The sequence below is a fragment of the Pelobates fuscus genome, chromosome 5, assembly GCF_036172605.1.
Source record: "Pelobates fuscus isolate aPelFus1 chromosome 5, aPelFus1.pri, whole genome shotgun sequence".
In the NCBI taxonomy this organism is placed as follows: domain Eukaryota; kingdom Metazoa; phylum Chordata; class Amphibia; order Anura; family Pelobatidae; genus Pelobates; species Pelobates fuscus.
In genome coordinates, this window is record NC_086321.1 from 186,576,557 (window position 1) to 186,594,001 (window position 17,445).

A 17,445-nucleotide genomic window follows, 5' to 3' on the forward strand; every position below is an offset into this window, starting at 1 on the left:
TGTATATGTTCATGAGTAGTTTGTGGTATCGTGTATGATACCTATGAATGTGGGCTGTGTATGGGGGCTGCTTGTGGAATTGTGTGTGTGGATATGTCACATTGTGTGTTTGGAAGTGTTTGTATGTGTGGGGCTGATTGGGGGTATTGCATGTGAGAGGCTGCATGTGAGGTTGTGTGCATGTATGTGGATTATTAGCGAGTTACGTTTGTGCGGATTGTGTGTATGTTTGTTTGTGTGCTTGTGGCGAAACCGACCTCGCCACTGGGCATTGGAGAATATTGATTGCCAGCTTCCTCCCCTGCGACTATGGCCCCTGGGAGATTGTACCCTTTTAAACCAGCATTTGGGCTTATGGACTTTTATTGGACTGTGTATGGCCCTTTAAGAACCGTCTGTGGGCACATTGTGACTTTGGTGAACAGTGCCCTTTTAAGACTATGGCCCCTGGAAGATATTGCCTGTTAAAGACTAGTTTAGCAGATGGGATTTTAAAAGACTCTTGCTGCCCCTTTAAATTGTATTGGAGCTGTTCTGCAGCTTTAAATTGGCACTTCGGATGCAGCCGAAGTGCCGAAGTAGTCGAAGTGGCCGCCATTCGACAAACGAACACTTGGCGGCGGCCATCTTTGTTCATTCGAATGAGGTCAGTGGTATGTGTAGCCAAATCCATGGAACTGAAATCGGTTACACATTTCAACGAACACCGCTTACCCTTACCTTCTCCTACACTCTGTTTTCAGCTGCAGAGACTAAGTCCCGTTCGGCAGTTTGAACTCACTGCTATACTAAGCTAAATGCACGAACAGCCCCGTTCGTGCATTCAAATGGGAATTAGTAATTTTTATGAAGATTGGACGTATATTTTTAAAGTTATAGTACATGTATAAAAACTGTATTTTTCCTGCTTGGGATAATTAGGTTAACCATTGTGTACCATAATTATATCACAGGCTGAGGGGAGGATTTTGTGTATAATTGCTGGCAGTGTTTTCTGTAATGTACGTATGTTATTGGTTGTTCTGTAAAACCCTGTGGGCAGTACTATGTGTGTAGATTGTGAATAAAAGAGGCTGTATGTGCCAGTACAGTCAGTTCTGCTTGAGCCTCAAAATGAAGTGTCGTCTCGTTATTGGGGGAATTGGATTGTATGCCGATTGCCAGGAGTGTATGCTTTTCCTGTTCAGCTGTTTACAGCATTCATATGCTTGAGAGCATTTGTATGCTTCTTCGGTTCGGTGGTTGTGGTGTCTGCTGGAGTGCTTGGAGCCCTCAAGAAGTGCTAGGAGCATCCTTCAATGGAGGTACCCAGTCGGGGTGCCAGTTGATCCGTTACAGTGCTGTTTGTATTATTTGTATGAGGGGAGGGTTATTCTGCATTTCTGTGTAGATCTAGCAGTGTGGGTGGCCTCCCTGGGTTCCCGTGGGGACCAGGCTGACCATGTACAGGTCAAGACAGGAGCTGCAACAGCAGTGTGCTACTACAGTGTGGATTCCCATTCACAAGTGCTGGGAGGAGATCACTTCCTCTACATGCTGCAATGCATAAATTGAGGATTGTCCTTCACCACCTTTTTGTATTAGCAGATATCTGAAGTTTATCTGGGACTCCTGATAGGACAGAGTCTGTTTTGGCTCTAGAAGCCATGAGTGCCGTGCAGAGACACCTCGAGTGCCGTGCATGGCACTCGTGCCATAGGTTGCCTACTCCTGTTCTAGATAATAATTAAAGTTTATAGATATGTGTGGAATACTAATGTAAATTATATGTTTTTCACACCTTTCAGAAATACCAAATTACCAGCAGTAATATAAAATTTCTGTAATTTATTCAATTGCATACTACAGTTACTTTATTATATTTTATATTTTCTAGATTTCTTTCACATCCCTAACGTAGATGAAATGAACACTTTTTTTTTTATATATAATGATACATTCTTAGCTATTGAGACCCTTTTTCAAATAAGGCCAAAACAGTTAAAGCTTAAAATGAAAGATTATTATTATAAATACATAAAAAAAAAATTAAATCCTTACTTTATTAATAGAAATTATTTTACCGCAATCCAAAAGAACTTTTTTTCATGTCATGGATTAATTTATTACTATAAACTAGTTTAATTAATACTTAGTGTTTAGAAGTCATATAGAACATTCCAAAAATCTATTTCATTCGCTGTTAACTGTTTTAGAAGTTTTCTAAAAGATGTATACATACGTATGAAGGATAATGTTCACACTTCCTGAGAAGATGGGAAAGGAAAGAAGGGAAGAGAACAAGTAGATGGGGAAAAAAAAAACAACAACCATAACCTCCTCTATTTTTTCTCCCACTCCCGCACCTCACACCTATATAAATTACAACAACAAAAACAGAACCAAAGAAATTAATATCCAAACATAATTAATATCTAAATATTTGGTTAGGGTCCTATTCTGAATTAAGACTGTTCAGTATTCTGGTTTGTAACATGAACATTCAATACATTCCACTCTTACATAAAATTTTCTGTTACCTCAATTCATTTTTGAATGCCATGAAATGTAAAGAAGTACAGGTCCCCACCTATGCAGGATCTAAAATGTGTTGATACTGTAGTGATCTGCTGCCCCTTAATGACATAATTGGATTGCTGCAGACGATATGAGAATATGCACTGTGCTTCTCTAGCACAGTAATAAATAGCAGTATTTTCAAAAGTAACATGACTGCTGATACTTCCGTAATGTATATACCCACCCTACCACCAATAAATAAAACAACACCATGTTAGTGGGTAAGGGCAACGGCCACAGCTTTATTTTCCATTAACCAGCAAAACCACCACTGTCAGCTGCTGGTTTTACCCAGCAGACAGATAACATAACTTTATAACCAGAGCCTCTTCAGCCTGTCATTTGTGATCCACCAAATCAGGCTGTGACTCCCCAAGCCCTTCTGGGCAGTGTCTTTTCATAACTTGCTGGCGCAGGAAAACCCGGCAGCTGTGACAAAAGAAGAAAACAAATGAACAAACGCACAAACAAACAATTCAATAATAACATCCTACCATCCCACCTAAAGGGGAGGGTGGACGGGGAAAAAGCACCACCAGGATTCCCCGGCTGTGCTACAGTGGACTGGTGAGTTCTCCCAGAATTCATGGCACCTTGCATCTGTCTCATTCTTTGTAACAATTCTGTTACCATGCCAACTACTCCGGCCAGCAGCCATGTTCCCCCTTCCTTAGGCAGTCCGGGGGTTTGCCTTGACTGCTGATACCTCCATAATGTATATACCACATTGTCCCCTCCCACCAATAAATAATGCAACACCATGTTAGTGGGTAAGGGCAACGGCCACAGCTTTAATTTCCATTAACCAGCAAAACCACCACCGTCTGCTGCTGGTTTTACCCAGCAGACAGATAACATAACTTTATAACCAGAGCCTCTTCAGCTTGTCATTCGTGATCTACCAAATTAGGTTGAGACTCCCCAAGCACGTCCGGGCAGTGTCCTTTCATAACTTGCTGGCGCAGGAAAACCCAGCAGCTGTGACAAAAGAAGAAAACAAATAAACAAACACACAAACAAACAATCCAATAATAACATCCTACCATCCCACCTACAGGGGAGGGGGCGGGGAAAAAAGCACCACCAGGATCCCTCGGGTGTGCTACAGTGGACTGGTGAGTTCTCCCTGAACTCCCGACACCTAGCTCCTGTCTCCTACTTTGTAACAATTCTGTTACCATGACAACTACTCCGGCCTGCAGTCATGTTCCCCTCTCCGCAGACAGTCCAGGGGTTGGCCTTTCTTTATTTGCAGGTTACCGTCCTGTTTGCATTATCAGTTCTCATTATGGTATTTTCTGTAGATGGATGAAATACTTGAGACCTAGGATTAATATATCCTATGTACTGAGGCTCTTTCCCTGGAACATGCTTGAGCCATGCCAGAATGCAATTGGTAAACACATATCCAGAAGTTTCACATGATATCTGTATGTGTCCTCCATACATGCCAGTTAGTGAATTGGGCTGTGACAACTGAATGTTGGACCTGACACCTGTAAGTCAGAGAAGAGATAGTGAGTGACTGGTGATGATACCTTCCTAAATGAATGAGGCTGGATTAGAGGCTGGATTAACCCCAAATGTAAACATAGCAGTTTCTCTGAATCTGTTATGTTTATATGTGAAGGGTTAAAAACCTGAGGGACCTGGCACCAAGACCACTTCATTGAGCTGAAGTGGTCTGGGTGACTATAGTGTCCCTTTAATGATTCTGTTGTGTTTAGTGGCAAGCTGAGGTGCATCTCATAGCACTTATTCTCTAAGGCCAATGTTTTAAGCAGGAACACTGCACACACATGCCACCATAACTACCTGATATCACTGGAGTGGTCATAGTGGTTGGAGTAACTCCTGCAGTGGTTAAAGCAGGATAAAAGAATCCCATGCCGTGGGTCTCTGGCCTAGGTAGCAAATAGGGAATGCATAATACTCATGTCACTTCTTCCGATGATTCCTCATTCCTGTATAAAAGGACAGTTATTCATACAGTAATTTCAACCGTGCCTTTTGTATGTTATGCATACATAAGATTAAAAAGTGCCACTTCCAATCTTTCATTTTTTAAATGTTTTAGGAACTGGATGGGATTTTCCTAGCCTTCATGAAATCTATATTTGTATAATGTATTGATATATACATTGTACATTGATTTAAAAAATAATAACCTGCCTTCCTGGTAGACATTTGTTTTTGGGATAAGTTTTATGTTTAAATTGGGAGCTTCTCTAATTCATGTGGCCTGGCTGGAAACTCAATTTTTTATGAAACCTTAATAAAAAGGGGGTTAAAGAGGTGCTGGGAGCAGGAGAGTATTTGATATTATAAAGAAAACACACTGAATGCTATGGTAGTGCTCCCTGAAAAGACGAGAGACTACCTAGCAAGCTGGTAGGATGACAAATCGGTATTATTGTGAGCCTGATCTATCTAGAGATTAGGAGTCCAGTGGATAGGGGCGAACTAGGGGAACAAAAATAGGGAAGACCAGCAATACAAGGTGCTGGAAATAGTGGATGTAGTGCAAGAAAGTATCTCAAACTCAACAGTGTTACAGTGAAACTTTATTGACTGCTTATAAAGAGAGATACACTTGTCACTATGTATCCACAGTTACTTCTGTATCCTATAAATGATAATCCCTGGGATGCAAATGAATAATCAGTTCAGAATGCTATTTCCAGGGAAGTATATGACAGTAAACCCCTAGACAGTATAGTCCCTAAAAGATATAAATTCGTGCAGTCTATGCATATGGTAATAAGAAGCACAATATTCAATAGGGAGAGAAAAGAGAAAAAACGTTTAGCCAATACTGATGCACAGTAATAAGTAAAAAAGAAAAAATGTCTACTGACAAACACAGGTAGCGATGAAGATAATTTATACAGAGAAAAAAATCTCTTAAGGTAAAACAATTAAATCGCTAGACTGCTGGGATTCCCTTTGCTTTAAATATGGTCCCTTAAACTTATATAAATCGTGCAGTCTTATACATGTAAACAATGCGAGGCACAATTATCAACAGGGAAAAGAAGAAAGAGAAAACGTTTGACAATACTGATGCACAGTAGTAAAGTAACAGGGAAAATGTCTACTAACAGGCAAAGGCAGTAGTGGTCATGAGGTATAGCGAGAGAAAGTCTCTCTTAGTAACACAAGTCAATCACTAAACTGCTTCAATTCCCTTAGCTTCTGCTAATAAACACCTTCGTGGGTGTTCTAACGCTAAATGGCTAAACTAGATACTGTTCCTATCCGTGGTATCGGACTCCAAACAAAAAATTAAATGATCAAAAGGAAAGGTTAACAACAATTAAACATAACGAAAAAAATGTGCAGAGAGGGGTTTCCCTTGGTGCATATTGAGTGGTGCACGGTGAGAGGCAAAGTGCAGTGAGTGGGAATACCCCCTGTCTAAACCCGACGCGCGTTTCGGAGTCTGAAAACTCCTTCGTCAGGGGTGAAAGTTGCCGCCAGAACCCCCCCGGTATTTAAATGCATAATGGCCAATCACAGAGAAGGTGGTGTATTCGTCGTCAGTGACGTAAAATTTTGACGTAAGCTTCATGTGGGTGGAGACTCATCGGCTGCTACGTCAATTGATTGGCACAGTACCTCGGTCAGTGGGGATAGCTAAATGATATCGGTCCACTAGTGTATTACCGATTGGAAGATTAATCGAATAAAGGTTTGGTTCTTACTGGTAAGCCATTAGAATATATAGCGATCAGGAAATATCCCCAAAGAATGTAATACAATTACTACATCCTAAATATATTATATGGAAGATGGAAACATACAGTATAATACAGTTAATTATGTATGTTTTTGGATTATGGAGTGTCCTCTCATAATCTTATATGTGGTGTATATGGAGCAATCACTGGAAAGTAAAGATAATAATTTATGGGGGAAATCTCCCTTAGTTCGTCAGTGAAGAATCCATAATACACTAAAAACAGAAACCATAAAATAGAATGGTATTGATTAGATGGGGAGGGAGGCAGAAGGGGAGGAGATGGACGGTAACTACGGGACAAGTTAATGTCCCACAGATCAAATCATAATACAATAGTGTATGAAAAAAATTAAACAAAATCCCGTGAATTGATCAAAAATTTTTTATAATAAATAAAAATTATAATTAAGATAGATGAAATAGGCTATTTACAAATATACAGGATAAATAAGTATTTTGTCTGAAGAGACTTCTAGATAAAGGGGGAGTATGAAAAGCCCTCATTAAGACCTTTAGGAGACAGAGTTTTTAGGCGATAGATCCAATAGCATTCTCGTCTTTTTAGACGTTGGTCCCAGTTGCCTTTCCTCTGGTCCTGTTTGATTAATTCTATGCCTTGGAATTTGAGGGCATTGATGTCTCCATTGTGAACTGTTTTCACATGCCTGGAGACAGATGTTTCTATGTTTCTAGTTGTTTTGACTGAGTTTATGTGTTCTAGGATGCGTTTCTTAAATGGTCTGAAAGTTTTTCCCACGTACATCGCCTGGCATTGGCAGGTGATGAGATATATCACACCCTTCGAATTACAATTGAAGAAGGAGAGTGAGGAGAAATTTTCGGTATTAGAGCTATTGCTGAAATTTTTTGAGTTGGTGTTAATGTACCTACAGGCTTTGCACCTACCACATTTGTAGGTGCCTTTAATTTTTTGTGACAGCCAGTGAGTAGGTGGTTTATTCATTTGGAAGTGGCTATGTACCAAAATATCTTTCAAATTATTACCTCTTCTGGCTGTCAAGGAAGCATGAGAAGGGAGGACATCTCTAAGGTGTGTATCCTGTTTCAGGAGAGGCCAGAAGCGATTCATAATGGTTCTGACCTGGTCCCAGCCGGCATCGAAAGTGGCAATACACCTAAGTTGTTTCTGTTCACCATCTTTTGATATTGAGGGGACAGCTCCTTTCTCTCTTAATAGATCTTCCTGTTCAGTTAAGAGAGCCCTATGATATGCCCTCTTGAGGCATTTATTGGGGTACCCTTTGGACCTGAACATTTGTCGCAGGTCTCTTGCTTGTGTTTTAAAATCTTCTAAGTCGGAACAGTTACGTCTCAGGCGTAAATACTGGCCCGTGGGTATTCCCCGTTTCTGTTGAATTGGGTGGTGGCTTTTCCAATTTAGAAGATTATTTGTCGCTGTACTCTTTCTGAACAGGTTAGTTTTGATGACCCCTTGTTGTAGTGGGGATACCATGAGGTCAAGGAAACTTAGGGATGGAGTGCCTATTTCTGCGGTAAATTTAAGATTCAATTCATTAGTGTTAAGGCTATGTGTGAATTGCCTAAACTGATCCCCTGACCCAGTCCATATAATTATAATGTCATCTATGTATCTTTTCCAGAGATGTATGTACTGGGTCAGGGGATTTAATGGGGGAGATGCGAATACCACTTTCTCCTCCCACCAACCCAGGTGCAGGTTGGCATATGAGGGCGCGCAAGATGTCCCCATAGCAGTCCCCTGCACCTGGTGGTAGTATACCCCATCGAAGAGGAAGAAGTTATGTGTTAGCACAAACCTTAGGAGGTCCAATACCAAATCGCTGTGTCTGTCTAGGGGTGCCCCTCTCGTCCTCAGAAAATGCTCTGTATGTTTTATCCCTATTGGGTGAGGTATTGAGCTATATAGAGACTCCACGTCCAAGCTGCAGATGATAGCATTGTGTGGTAATTGAGTTTGAGTCAGGACTGCTAAGGTTTGTTTTGTGTCTCTTAAATATGACGGTAGCTGTGCAACCAGCGGTTTCATAATGTGGTCTAAATAGACGCTAACATTTTGGGTCAAATTGTTGTTGCCAGAGACAATGGGTCTGCCTGTCAGGATCTTCTGTTGCTTGTGGATCTTAGGTAGACTATAGAAAGTCGAGATGCGAGGGTTGTTGATTGCCATGTAATTATATTCATACTTAGAGATTAATTTGTCATCGAAGCCTTGTTGTAAAATGCTTCTTAATTTGTCTTCAAACATTTTGGAAGGGTCTTGTTTCAAGATTTTGTAGGTCGTTTGATCCGAGAGTAGTTTTTTGTTCATCTCTACGTATTTTGGAGTATCCAATATAACTATATTGCCTCCTTTATCGGAAGGCTTTATAGTTATTTGCTGATTATCCTTTAGTGTGTTCAATGCTTTATATTCCAATGCTGTTAGGTTTGAGTTTGGTTTGTAACTTATATCGTTAAATGGGATTTTTTCAATCTCCTCGCAAACCAACTCAACAAAAGTCTCTACATACTTTGAGTCTCCTAATTTCGGACAGTAATGGCTTTTGTTTTTGAGATTGGTCAAAGGGTATTTTGGTCCTACAGTATTATCACTTTCTTCTAATAAGTCTGCTAGGATCATAGCCATGCGATAATCTTTGAGGTCTAAACCTAAGTTTTTGGCTTTCTTTTCTTCACTTAGGAGAAAATTTTTGTGTAAGATGAGCTTTCTAGCGAAGAGATGAATGTCCTTAACCCAAGTGAATTTATCAAAGCGTGGTATGGGAATAAAGGACAGACCTTTTGTCAACAAATCTAATTCTGGTTGTGTAGGAATATATTCGGATAGGTTGACAATCTGTCTATTCTTTAGAACCTGTTCTTCCTGGTGTACTGTCTTTTTTGTCGTGGTCTCAGGACAGGGCGATTTTCCCCTTGTTGGTGGTCTAAAAAAGTGACACCTCTCTTTAGAATTCCTCTATTGTTCTCCCCAGAGGTGGAGGGGGTTGCTACCGCGTCAGTATCAGACCCACTGGACTCATATTCCGAGGTTGATACCTGATCACTGTCGACCCTTCTCTTTTTGTTGAACTTTTTATAGACGTTACCAGTTTTAAAGTCCTTATGGTCCCTTAAGAATTTTTTATGTTTTCTTTGTTTTATAATGCTTTGATACTTCTCAAGGTTATTTTGTAATTTATTTTCACTTGGGCTAAATGCTGGATCTGTTTTGTGGTGTTGGATTTTCTCCACTTCACTCTCAATCTTTTTTTCAATCTCTATTAATTTCTTATTCTCGAATTTGCATATAATCTGCATAAAGCGTATAGAGCACTGCCCCGCAGCTTCCTCCCACTCTTTGATGAATTCTTCTTCATCAATGTGTGAACTAGGTGTAGTCGGTATTCTAAGTCCCCTTGGTATCAAACTCTTTTTTAAGTAATTCTCTAAGGACGCTATCTCCCAACTTGACCTTATTTGTTGCTTATATAGCTGTGTAAGTGAATTGAAACCTGATGTCATAGAGTAATTTAGATCGTCTGGTTGTAAGTCAGATTCAGAAAAGATCAGCTCTGCATCTTGGCACCATTTAGTAGCATTCGATTTGTTGGCTAAAAAGCCTGCCATAAATCAACAGTTTAAACAAAACGGTGAAAGAAAAAGGAAAGGAAGTCTCTGCTCTGACCACAAAGATGGGTCTTGAACCCTTTAATAGTAACCAAATATAAAGAACAAAAAAGTTTTCCCTTTAACCCTAGATCAACAAAGTTAAATCTGTGGTTAGGGAAATGGGTCAGAGTGGGTGGTACCAGCTCCACCTAATGGGCATGAACCCTTAATTGTAGATATGATAAAGAAAACACACTGAATGCTATGGTAGTGCTCCCTGAAAAGACGAGAGACTACCTAGCAAGCTGGTAGGATGACAAATCGGTATTATTGTGAGCCTGATCTATCTAGAGATTAGGAGTCCAGTGGATAGGGGCGAACTAGGGGAACAAAAATAGGGAAGACCAGCAATACAAGGTGCTGGAAATAGTGGATGTAGTGCAAGAAAGTATCTCAAACTCAACAGTGTTACAGTGAAACTTTATTGACTGCTTATAAAGAGAGATACACTTGTCACTATGTATCCACAGTTACTTCTGTATCCTATAAATGATAATCCCTGGGATGCAAATGAATAATCAGTTCAGAATGCTATTTCCAGGGAAGTATATGACAGTAAACCCCTAGACAGTATAGTCCCTAAAAGATATAAATTCGTGCAGTCTATGCATATGGTAATAAGAAGCACAATATTCAATAGGGAGAGAAAAGAGAAAAAACGTTTAGCCAATACTGATGCACACATCTTTACTTTCTCCATAATCATAAAAAAGAAAAAATGTCTACTGACAAACACAGGTAGCGATGAAGATAATTTATACAGAGAAAAAATCTCTTAAGGTAAAACAATTAAATCGCTAGACTGCTGGGATTCCCTTTGCTTTAAATATGGTCCCTTAAACTTATATAAATCGTGCAGTCTTATACATGTAAACAATGCGAGGCACAATTATCAACAGGGAAAAGAAGAAAGAGAAAACGTTTGACAATACTGATGCACAGTAGTAAAGTAACAGGGAAAATGTCTACTAACAGGCAAAGGCAGTAGTGGTCATGAGGTATAGCGAGAGAAAGTCTCTCTTAGTAACACAAGTCAATCACTAAACTGCTTCAATTCCCTTAGCTTCTGCTAATAAACACCTTCGTGGGTGTTCTAACGCTAAATGGCTAAACTAGATACTGTTCCTATCCGTGGTATCGGACTCCAAACAAAAAATTAAATGATCAAAAGGAAAGGTTAACAACAATTAAACATAACGAAAAAAATGTGCAGAGAGGGGTTTCCCTTGGTGCATATTGAGTGGTGCACGGTGAGAGGCAAAGTGCAGTGAGTGGGAATACCCCCTGTCTAAACCCGACGCGCGTTTCGGAGTCTGAAAACTCCTTCGTCAGGGGTGAAAGTTGCCGCCAGAACCCCCCCGGTATTTAAATGCATAATGGCCAATCACAGAGAAGGTGGTGTATTCGTCGTCAGTGACGTAAAATTTTGACGTAAGCTTCATGTGGGTGTAGACTCATCGGCTGCTACGTCAATTGATTGGCACAGTCCCTCGGTCAGTGGGGATAGCTAAATGATATCGGTCCACTAGTTTATTACCGATTGGAAGATTAATCGAATAAAGGTTTGGTTCTTACTGGTAAGCCATTAGAATATATAGCGATCAGGAAATATCCCCAAAGAATGTAATACAATTACTACATCCTAAATATATTATATGGAAGATGGAAACATACAGTATAATACAGTTAATTATGTATGTTTTTGGATTATGGAGTGTCCTCTCATAATCTTATATGTGGTGTATATGGAGCAATCACTGGAAAGTAAAGATAATAATTTATGGGGGAAATCTCCCTTAGTTCGTCAGTGAAGAATCCATAATACACTAAAAAAGAAACCATAAAATAGAATGGTATTGATTAGATGGGGAGGGAGGCAGAAGGGGAGGAGATGGACGGTAACTACGGGACAAGTTAATGTCCCACAGATCAAATCATAATACAATAGTGTATGAAAAAAATTAAACAAAATCCCGTGAATTGATCAAAAAAATGTTATAATAAATAAAAATTATAATTAAGATAGATGAAATAGGCTATTTACAAATATACAGGATAAATAAGTATTTTGTCTGAAGAGACTTCTAGATAAAGGGGGTGTATGAAAAGCCCTCATTAAGACCTTTAGGAGACAGAGTTTTTAGGCGATAGATCCAATAGCATTCTCGTCTTTTTAGACGTTGGTCCCAGTTGCCTTTCCTCTGGTCCTGTTTGATTAATTCTATGCCTTGGAATTTGAGGGCATTGATGTCTCCAAACGGGGAATACCCACGGGCCAGTATTTACGCCTGAGACGTAACTGTTCCGACTTAGAAGATTTTAAAACACAAGCAAGAGACCTGCGACAAATGTTCAGGTCCAAAGGGTACCCCAATAAATGCCTCAAGAGGGCATATCATAGGGCTCTCTTAACTGAACAGGAAGATCTATTAAGAGAGAAAGGAGCTGTCCCCTCAATATCAAAAGATGGTGAACAGAAACAACTTAGGTGTATTGCCACTTTCGATGCCGGCTGGGACCAGGTCAGAACCATTATGAATCGCTTCTGGCCTCTCCTGAAACAGGATACACACCTTAGAGATGTCCTCCCTTCTCATGCTTCCTTGACAGCCAGAAGAGGTAATAATTTGAAAGATATTTTGGTACATAGCCACTTCCAAATGAATAAACCACCTACTCACTGGCTGTCACAAAAAATTAAAGGCACCTACAAATGTGGTAGGTGCAAAGCCTGTAGGTACATTAACACCAACTCAAAAAATTTCAGCAATAGCTCTAATACCGAAAATTTCTCCTCACCCTCCTTCTTCAATTGTAATTCGAAGGGTGTGATATATCTCATCACCTGCCAATGCCAGGCGATGTACGTGGGAAAAACTTTCAGACCATTTAAGAAACGCATCCTAGAACACATAAACTCAGTCAAAACAACTAGAAACATAGAAACATCTGTCTCCAGGCATGTGAAAACAGTTCACAATGGAGACATCAATGCCCTCAAATTCCAAGGCATAGAATTAATCAAACAGGACCAGAGGAAAGGCAACTGGGACCAACGTCTAAAAAGACGAGAATGCTATTGGATCTATCGCCTAAAAACTCTGTCTCCTAAAGGTCTTAATGAGGGCTTTTCATACTCCCCCTTTATCTAGAAGTCTCTTCAGACAAAATACTTATTTATCCTGTATATTTGTAAATAGCCTATTTCATCTATCTTAATTATAATTTTTATTTATTATAAAAAATTTTTGATCAATTCACGGGATTTTGTTTAATTTTTTTCATACACTATTGTATTATGATTTGATCTGTGGGACATTAACTTGTCCCGTAGTTACCGTCCATCTCCTCCCCTTCTGCCTCCCTCCCCATCTAATCAATACCATTCTATTTTATGGTTTCTTTTTTAGTGTATTATGGATTCTTCACTGACGAACTAAGGGAGATTTCCCCCATAAATTATTATCTTTACTTTCCAGTGATTGCTCCATATACACCACATATAAGATTATGAGAGGACACTCCATAATCCAAAAACATACATAATTAACTGTATTATACTGTATGTTTCCATCTTCCATATAATATATTTAGGATGTAGTAATTGTATTACATTCTTTGGGGATATTTCCTGATCGCTATATATTCTAATGGCTTACCAGTAAGAACCAAACCTTTATTCGATTAATCTTCCAATCGGTAATACACTAGTGGACCGATATCATTTAGCTATCCCCACTGACCGAGGGACTGTGCCAATCAATTGACGTAGCAGCCGATGAGTCTCCACCCACATGAAGCTTACGTCAAAATTTTACGTCACTGACGACGAATACACCACCTTCTCTGTGATTGGCCATTATGCATTTAAATACCGGGGGGGTTCTGGCGGCAACTTTCACCCCTGACGAAGGAGTTTTCAGACTCCGAAACGCGCGTCGGGTTTAGACAGGGGGTATTCCCACTCACTGCACTTTGCCTCTCACCGTGCACCACTCAATATGCACCAAGGGAAACCCCTCTCTGCACATTTTTTTCGTTATGTTTAATTGTTATTAACCTTTCCTTTTGATCATTTAATTTTTTGTTTGGAGTCCGATACCACGGATAGGAACAGTATCTAGTTTAGCCATTTAGCGTTAGAACACCCACGAAGGTGTTTATTAGCAGAAGCTAAGGGAATTGAAGCAGTTTAGTGATTGACTTGTGTTACTAAGAGAGACTTTCTCTCGCTATACCTCATGACCACTACTGCCTTTGCCTGTTAGTAGACATTTTCCCTGTTACTTTACTACTGTGCATCAGTATTGTCAAACGTTTTCTCTTTCTTCTTTTCCCTGTTGATAATTGTGCCTCGCATTGTTTACATGTATAAGACTGCACGATTTATATAAGTTTAAGGGACCATATTTAAAGCAAAGGGAATCCCAGCAGTCTAGCGATTTAATTGTTTTACCTTAAGAGATTTTTTCTCTGTATAAATTATCTTCATCGCTACCTGTGTTTGTCAGTAGACATTTTTTCTTTTTTACTTATTACTGTGCATCAGTATTGGCTAAACATTTTTTCTCTTTTCTCTCCCTATTGAATATTGTGCTTCTTATTACCATATGCATAGACTGCACGAATTTATATCTTTTAGGGACTATACTGTCTAGGGGTTTACTGTCATATACTTCCCTGGAAATAGCATTCTGAACTGATTATTTATTTGCATCCCAGGGATTATCATTTATAGGATACAGAAGTAACTGTGGATACATAGTGACAAGTGTATCTCTCTTTATAAGCAGTCAATAAAGTTTCACTGTAACACTGTTGAGTTTGAGATACTTTCTTGCACTACATCCACTATTTCCAGCACCTTGTATTGCTGGTCTTCCCTATTTTTGTTCCCCTAGTTCGCCCCTATCCACTGGACTCCTAATCTCTAGATAGATCAGGCTCACAATAATACCGATTTGTCATCCTACCAGCTTGCTAGGTAGTCTCTCGTCTTTTCAGGGAGCACTACCATAGCATTCAGTGTGTTTTCTTTATCATATCTACAATTAAGGGTTCATGCCCATTAGGTGGAGCTGGTACCACCCACTCTGACCCATTTCCCTAACCACAGATTTAACTTTGTTGATCTAGGGTTAAAGGGAAAACTTTTTTGTTCTTTATATTTGGAGTATTTGATATTGTAAGCAATTCTGTAGTGCAGAGAGAGCTTATTGTATTAAACAATGCAAGTATTTTACACTGTGCCACTCTTGAAGCACAGTAATAAATACCATGATCTGTCAGAGCAGAGCTTTTGATATGTAGGGTGAACAAATTAGCTTTAACATTCCCGACAACAATATCGCGAAAGCCTGGTCCATACACATCTCCTTCTCTGTAAACAAAAATAATTTGTCCTTTGCTGTCCTTTTTGTACCAGAACATATAGTAGCGCTCCATTTCCCCCCCTTCCATGCTACAATTCAAAGTTACTCCATGTCCTTTCTGTACTATTGAGATGCTATCACCTTGCATCAGTTGGAGTGCAGAATTCTCACCTAAAAATAAAGCAAACAGAAAAAATAATGCTGTTAGAAATGCTCTCAAGATGCAGGAATTAAAGGCTAAGGCAACGAACTTCCAAAGTGGACATTCAGTCCTTCATCCTTACATGCTTATTCACTAAACGCCAAATCATAGTGAATTTAATCTGACTGAAATCTTCATCTACATAGTCACAGCCTGTCTACTTTAGCCTCAGATTTGCCATTTGTAACCGACATGCTAAATTGCAGTATTTAGTCCTGGTGACCCAAATAAGTCCCAGAATATTCACTGGGGAGTAATACAATTAAAGTTCAATTAGTATTATGTCTAATAAAGCAGTTAGTCTAGTGTTTCTAACCACCACAAAAAAAAAATGGATCAATGGTTTAACCTATTTGCATACAATTAGTTCCAGGTAGAATTGTATGCATTAAGATGTGATGTATATTTGTAGCCGAGTTGCACACATTGTTAAACATATATAGTAGTGCAGCATTTTTAATACTTCATATTTTTTTTATTCTGCTCTGGGTAGAGAACAAACCATCATGTATCATGTTCAATGATTTTTTTAATTAAATAATATTACATTTAAATTGCATTTTTAAACATAATTGTATACATACAGAAATATAATCGCTTGCATACGATTCCTAACTAAATAAAATGGATAAACATCATCCAATTTGAACATGAGAACAGAAAAATGTAACAAATGTTTAATTGTTATTAATTATGGTAACATCCAATCTATGATGGTGTAAAGGCTTTAGGGTCCTGGATTTCTTTACTGTGAGTATAGATGAAAACTATTTTTGGTATCTAAGCGTACAGGTGCGGTTGTTCAGATACTGACCAATTTCCACTGCACCTCTGTGTCTATGTTGGCACCCCATGATGCACCAGGTGCGCTAATGTGCGCTCTAGCACATGCACAGGAAAGCCATACGACATATATTTAAACACACAATATATTTTAATACTTTATTTAGTAAAATTTATTTAATTTTTAAAAGTATATTTAAAAGTATTAAATCATTTCAAAACCTTATCCACAAATATTGGGACTTAAATTAGCTAGTTAGTTATTGTTTTGCAAATATATCAGAAGTGACAGTTCAGCTTTTATTCAGATTTTTTTTTTCATGTTAATTTGAATAGTGAATGATGTAATACTCACCCCAAAAATTGACAAGTATCATAAGCAGTGAGTGATAAGAAGCCCTCATTGTTAGCGCAAAGTATCAGCCTCCGGTCGAAGGTAAATTGTGTATATAAAAATGTATCTTGTGATCAAAATCAGTGGGCACTCAGCTAGATGCATAAATAGGAGGAAGAGGCAGTCCATAGCCAGACACCTGCAACTTTGCAATATGAGTGGATTTTAGTGGTAAACATATCATATAACGTTTTTTCCTCTGAATTTTCATTATACTGTAAAAAAAAAAAAAAATTATTTAGCCTCACAGAATGCCACTATTCGGGTACTATTATGGGATCTACATCTTAATTTGTCTCAAATAGACCAAAATCATTCAGTGGAGTTGGAGATTTACTCCAACTCGATTATTTTGGTTTAAAACCAAACCACATATCTCGGTTTAGGAAAAAGCCTGTAAGAGTTAATTGTGTTTAGGTGTATTTTTTTATTATTTAATATTTATTGCTACAATGCTTTTGCTGAGATCTTGCCCTCCCATACCACAAATTTAAGTGAAGAACCGAGCAAGCATGAAATGACAGTTAATGGTATGTGTGAAATGATCATTGAGATTATGCTGTTACCTATTTTACATTTTATATTAATACTGGCAAAACAATGAAGGGGCTTTAATTATTGCTTTCTGAAAAAGTGACTTGGAAGGAAATAATATATTCCCATTTGCATAAATATATATTTATGTTCATGTATAAAATATGAGTGGTGTGATCATTTCAGTATTATTTTGTTAAGTAGTTCG

General features: G+C 38.7%; 1 gene segment (V, D, J or C); it reads right to left on the bottom strand.

Moving 5' to 3' along the window:
* Positions 1-15,070: 15,070 nt before the first annotated feature.
* Positions 15,071-16,829, bottom strand: LOC134612133 (T cell receptor delta variable 2-like). The segment is given in 2 exon segments: positions 15,071-15,495; positions 16,665-16,829. Coding segments are annotated over 2 exon segments (474 nt in total).
* Between the last annotated feature and the right edge of the window lie 616 nt (positions 16,830-17,445).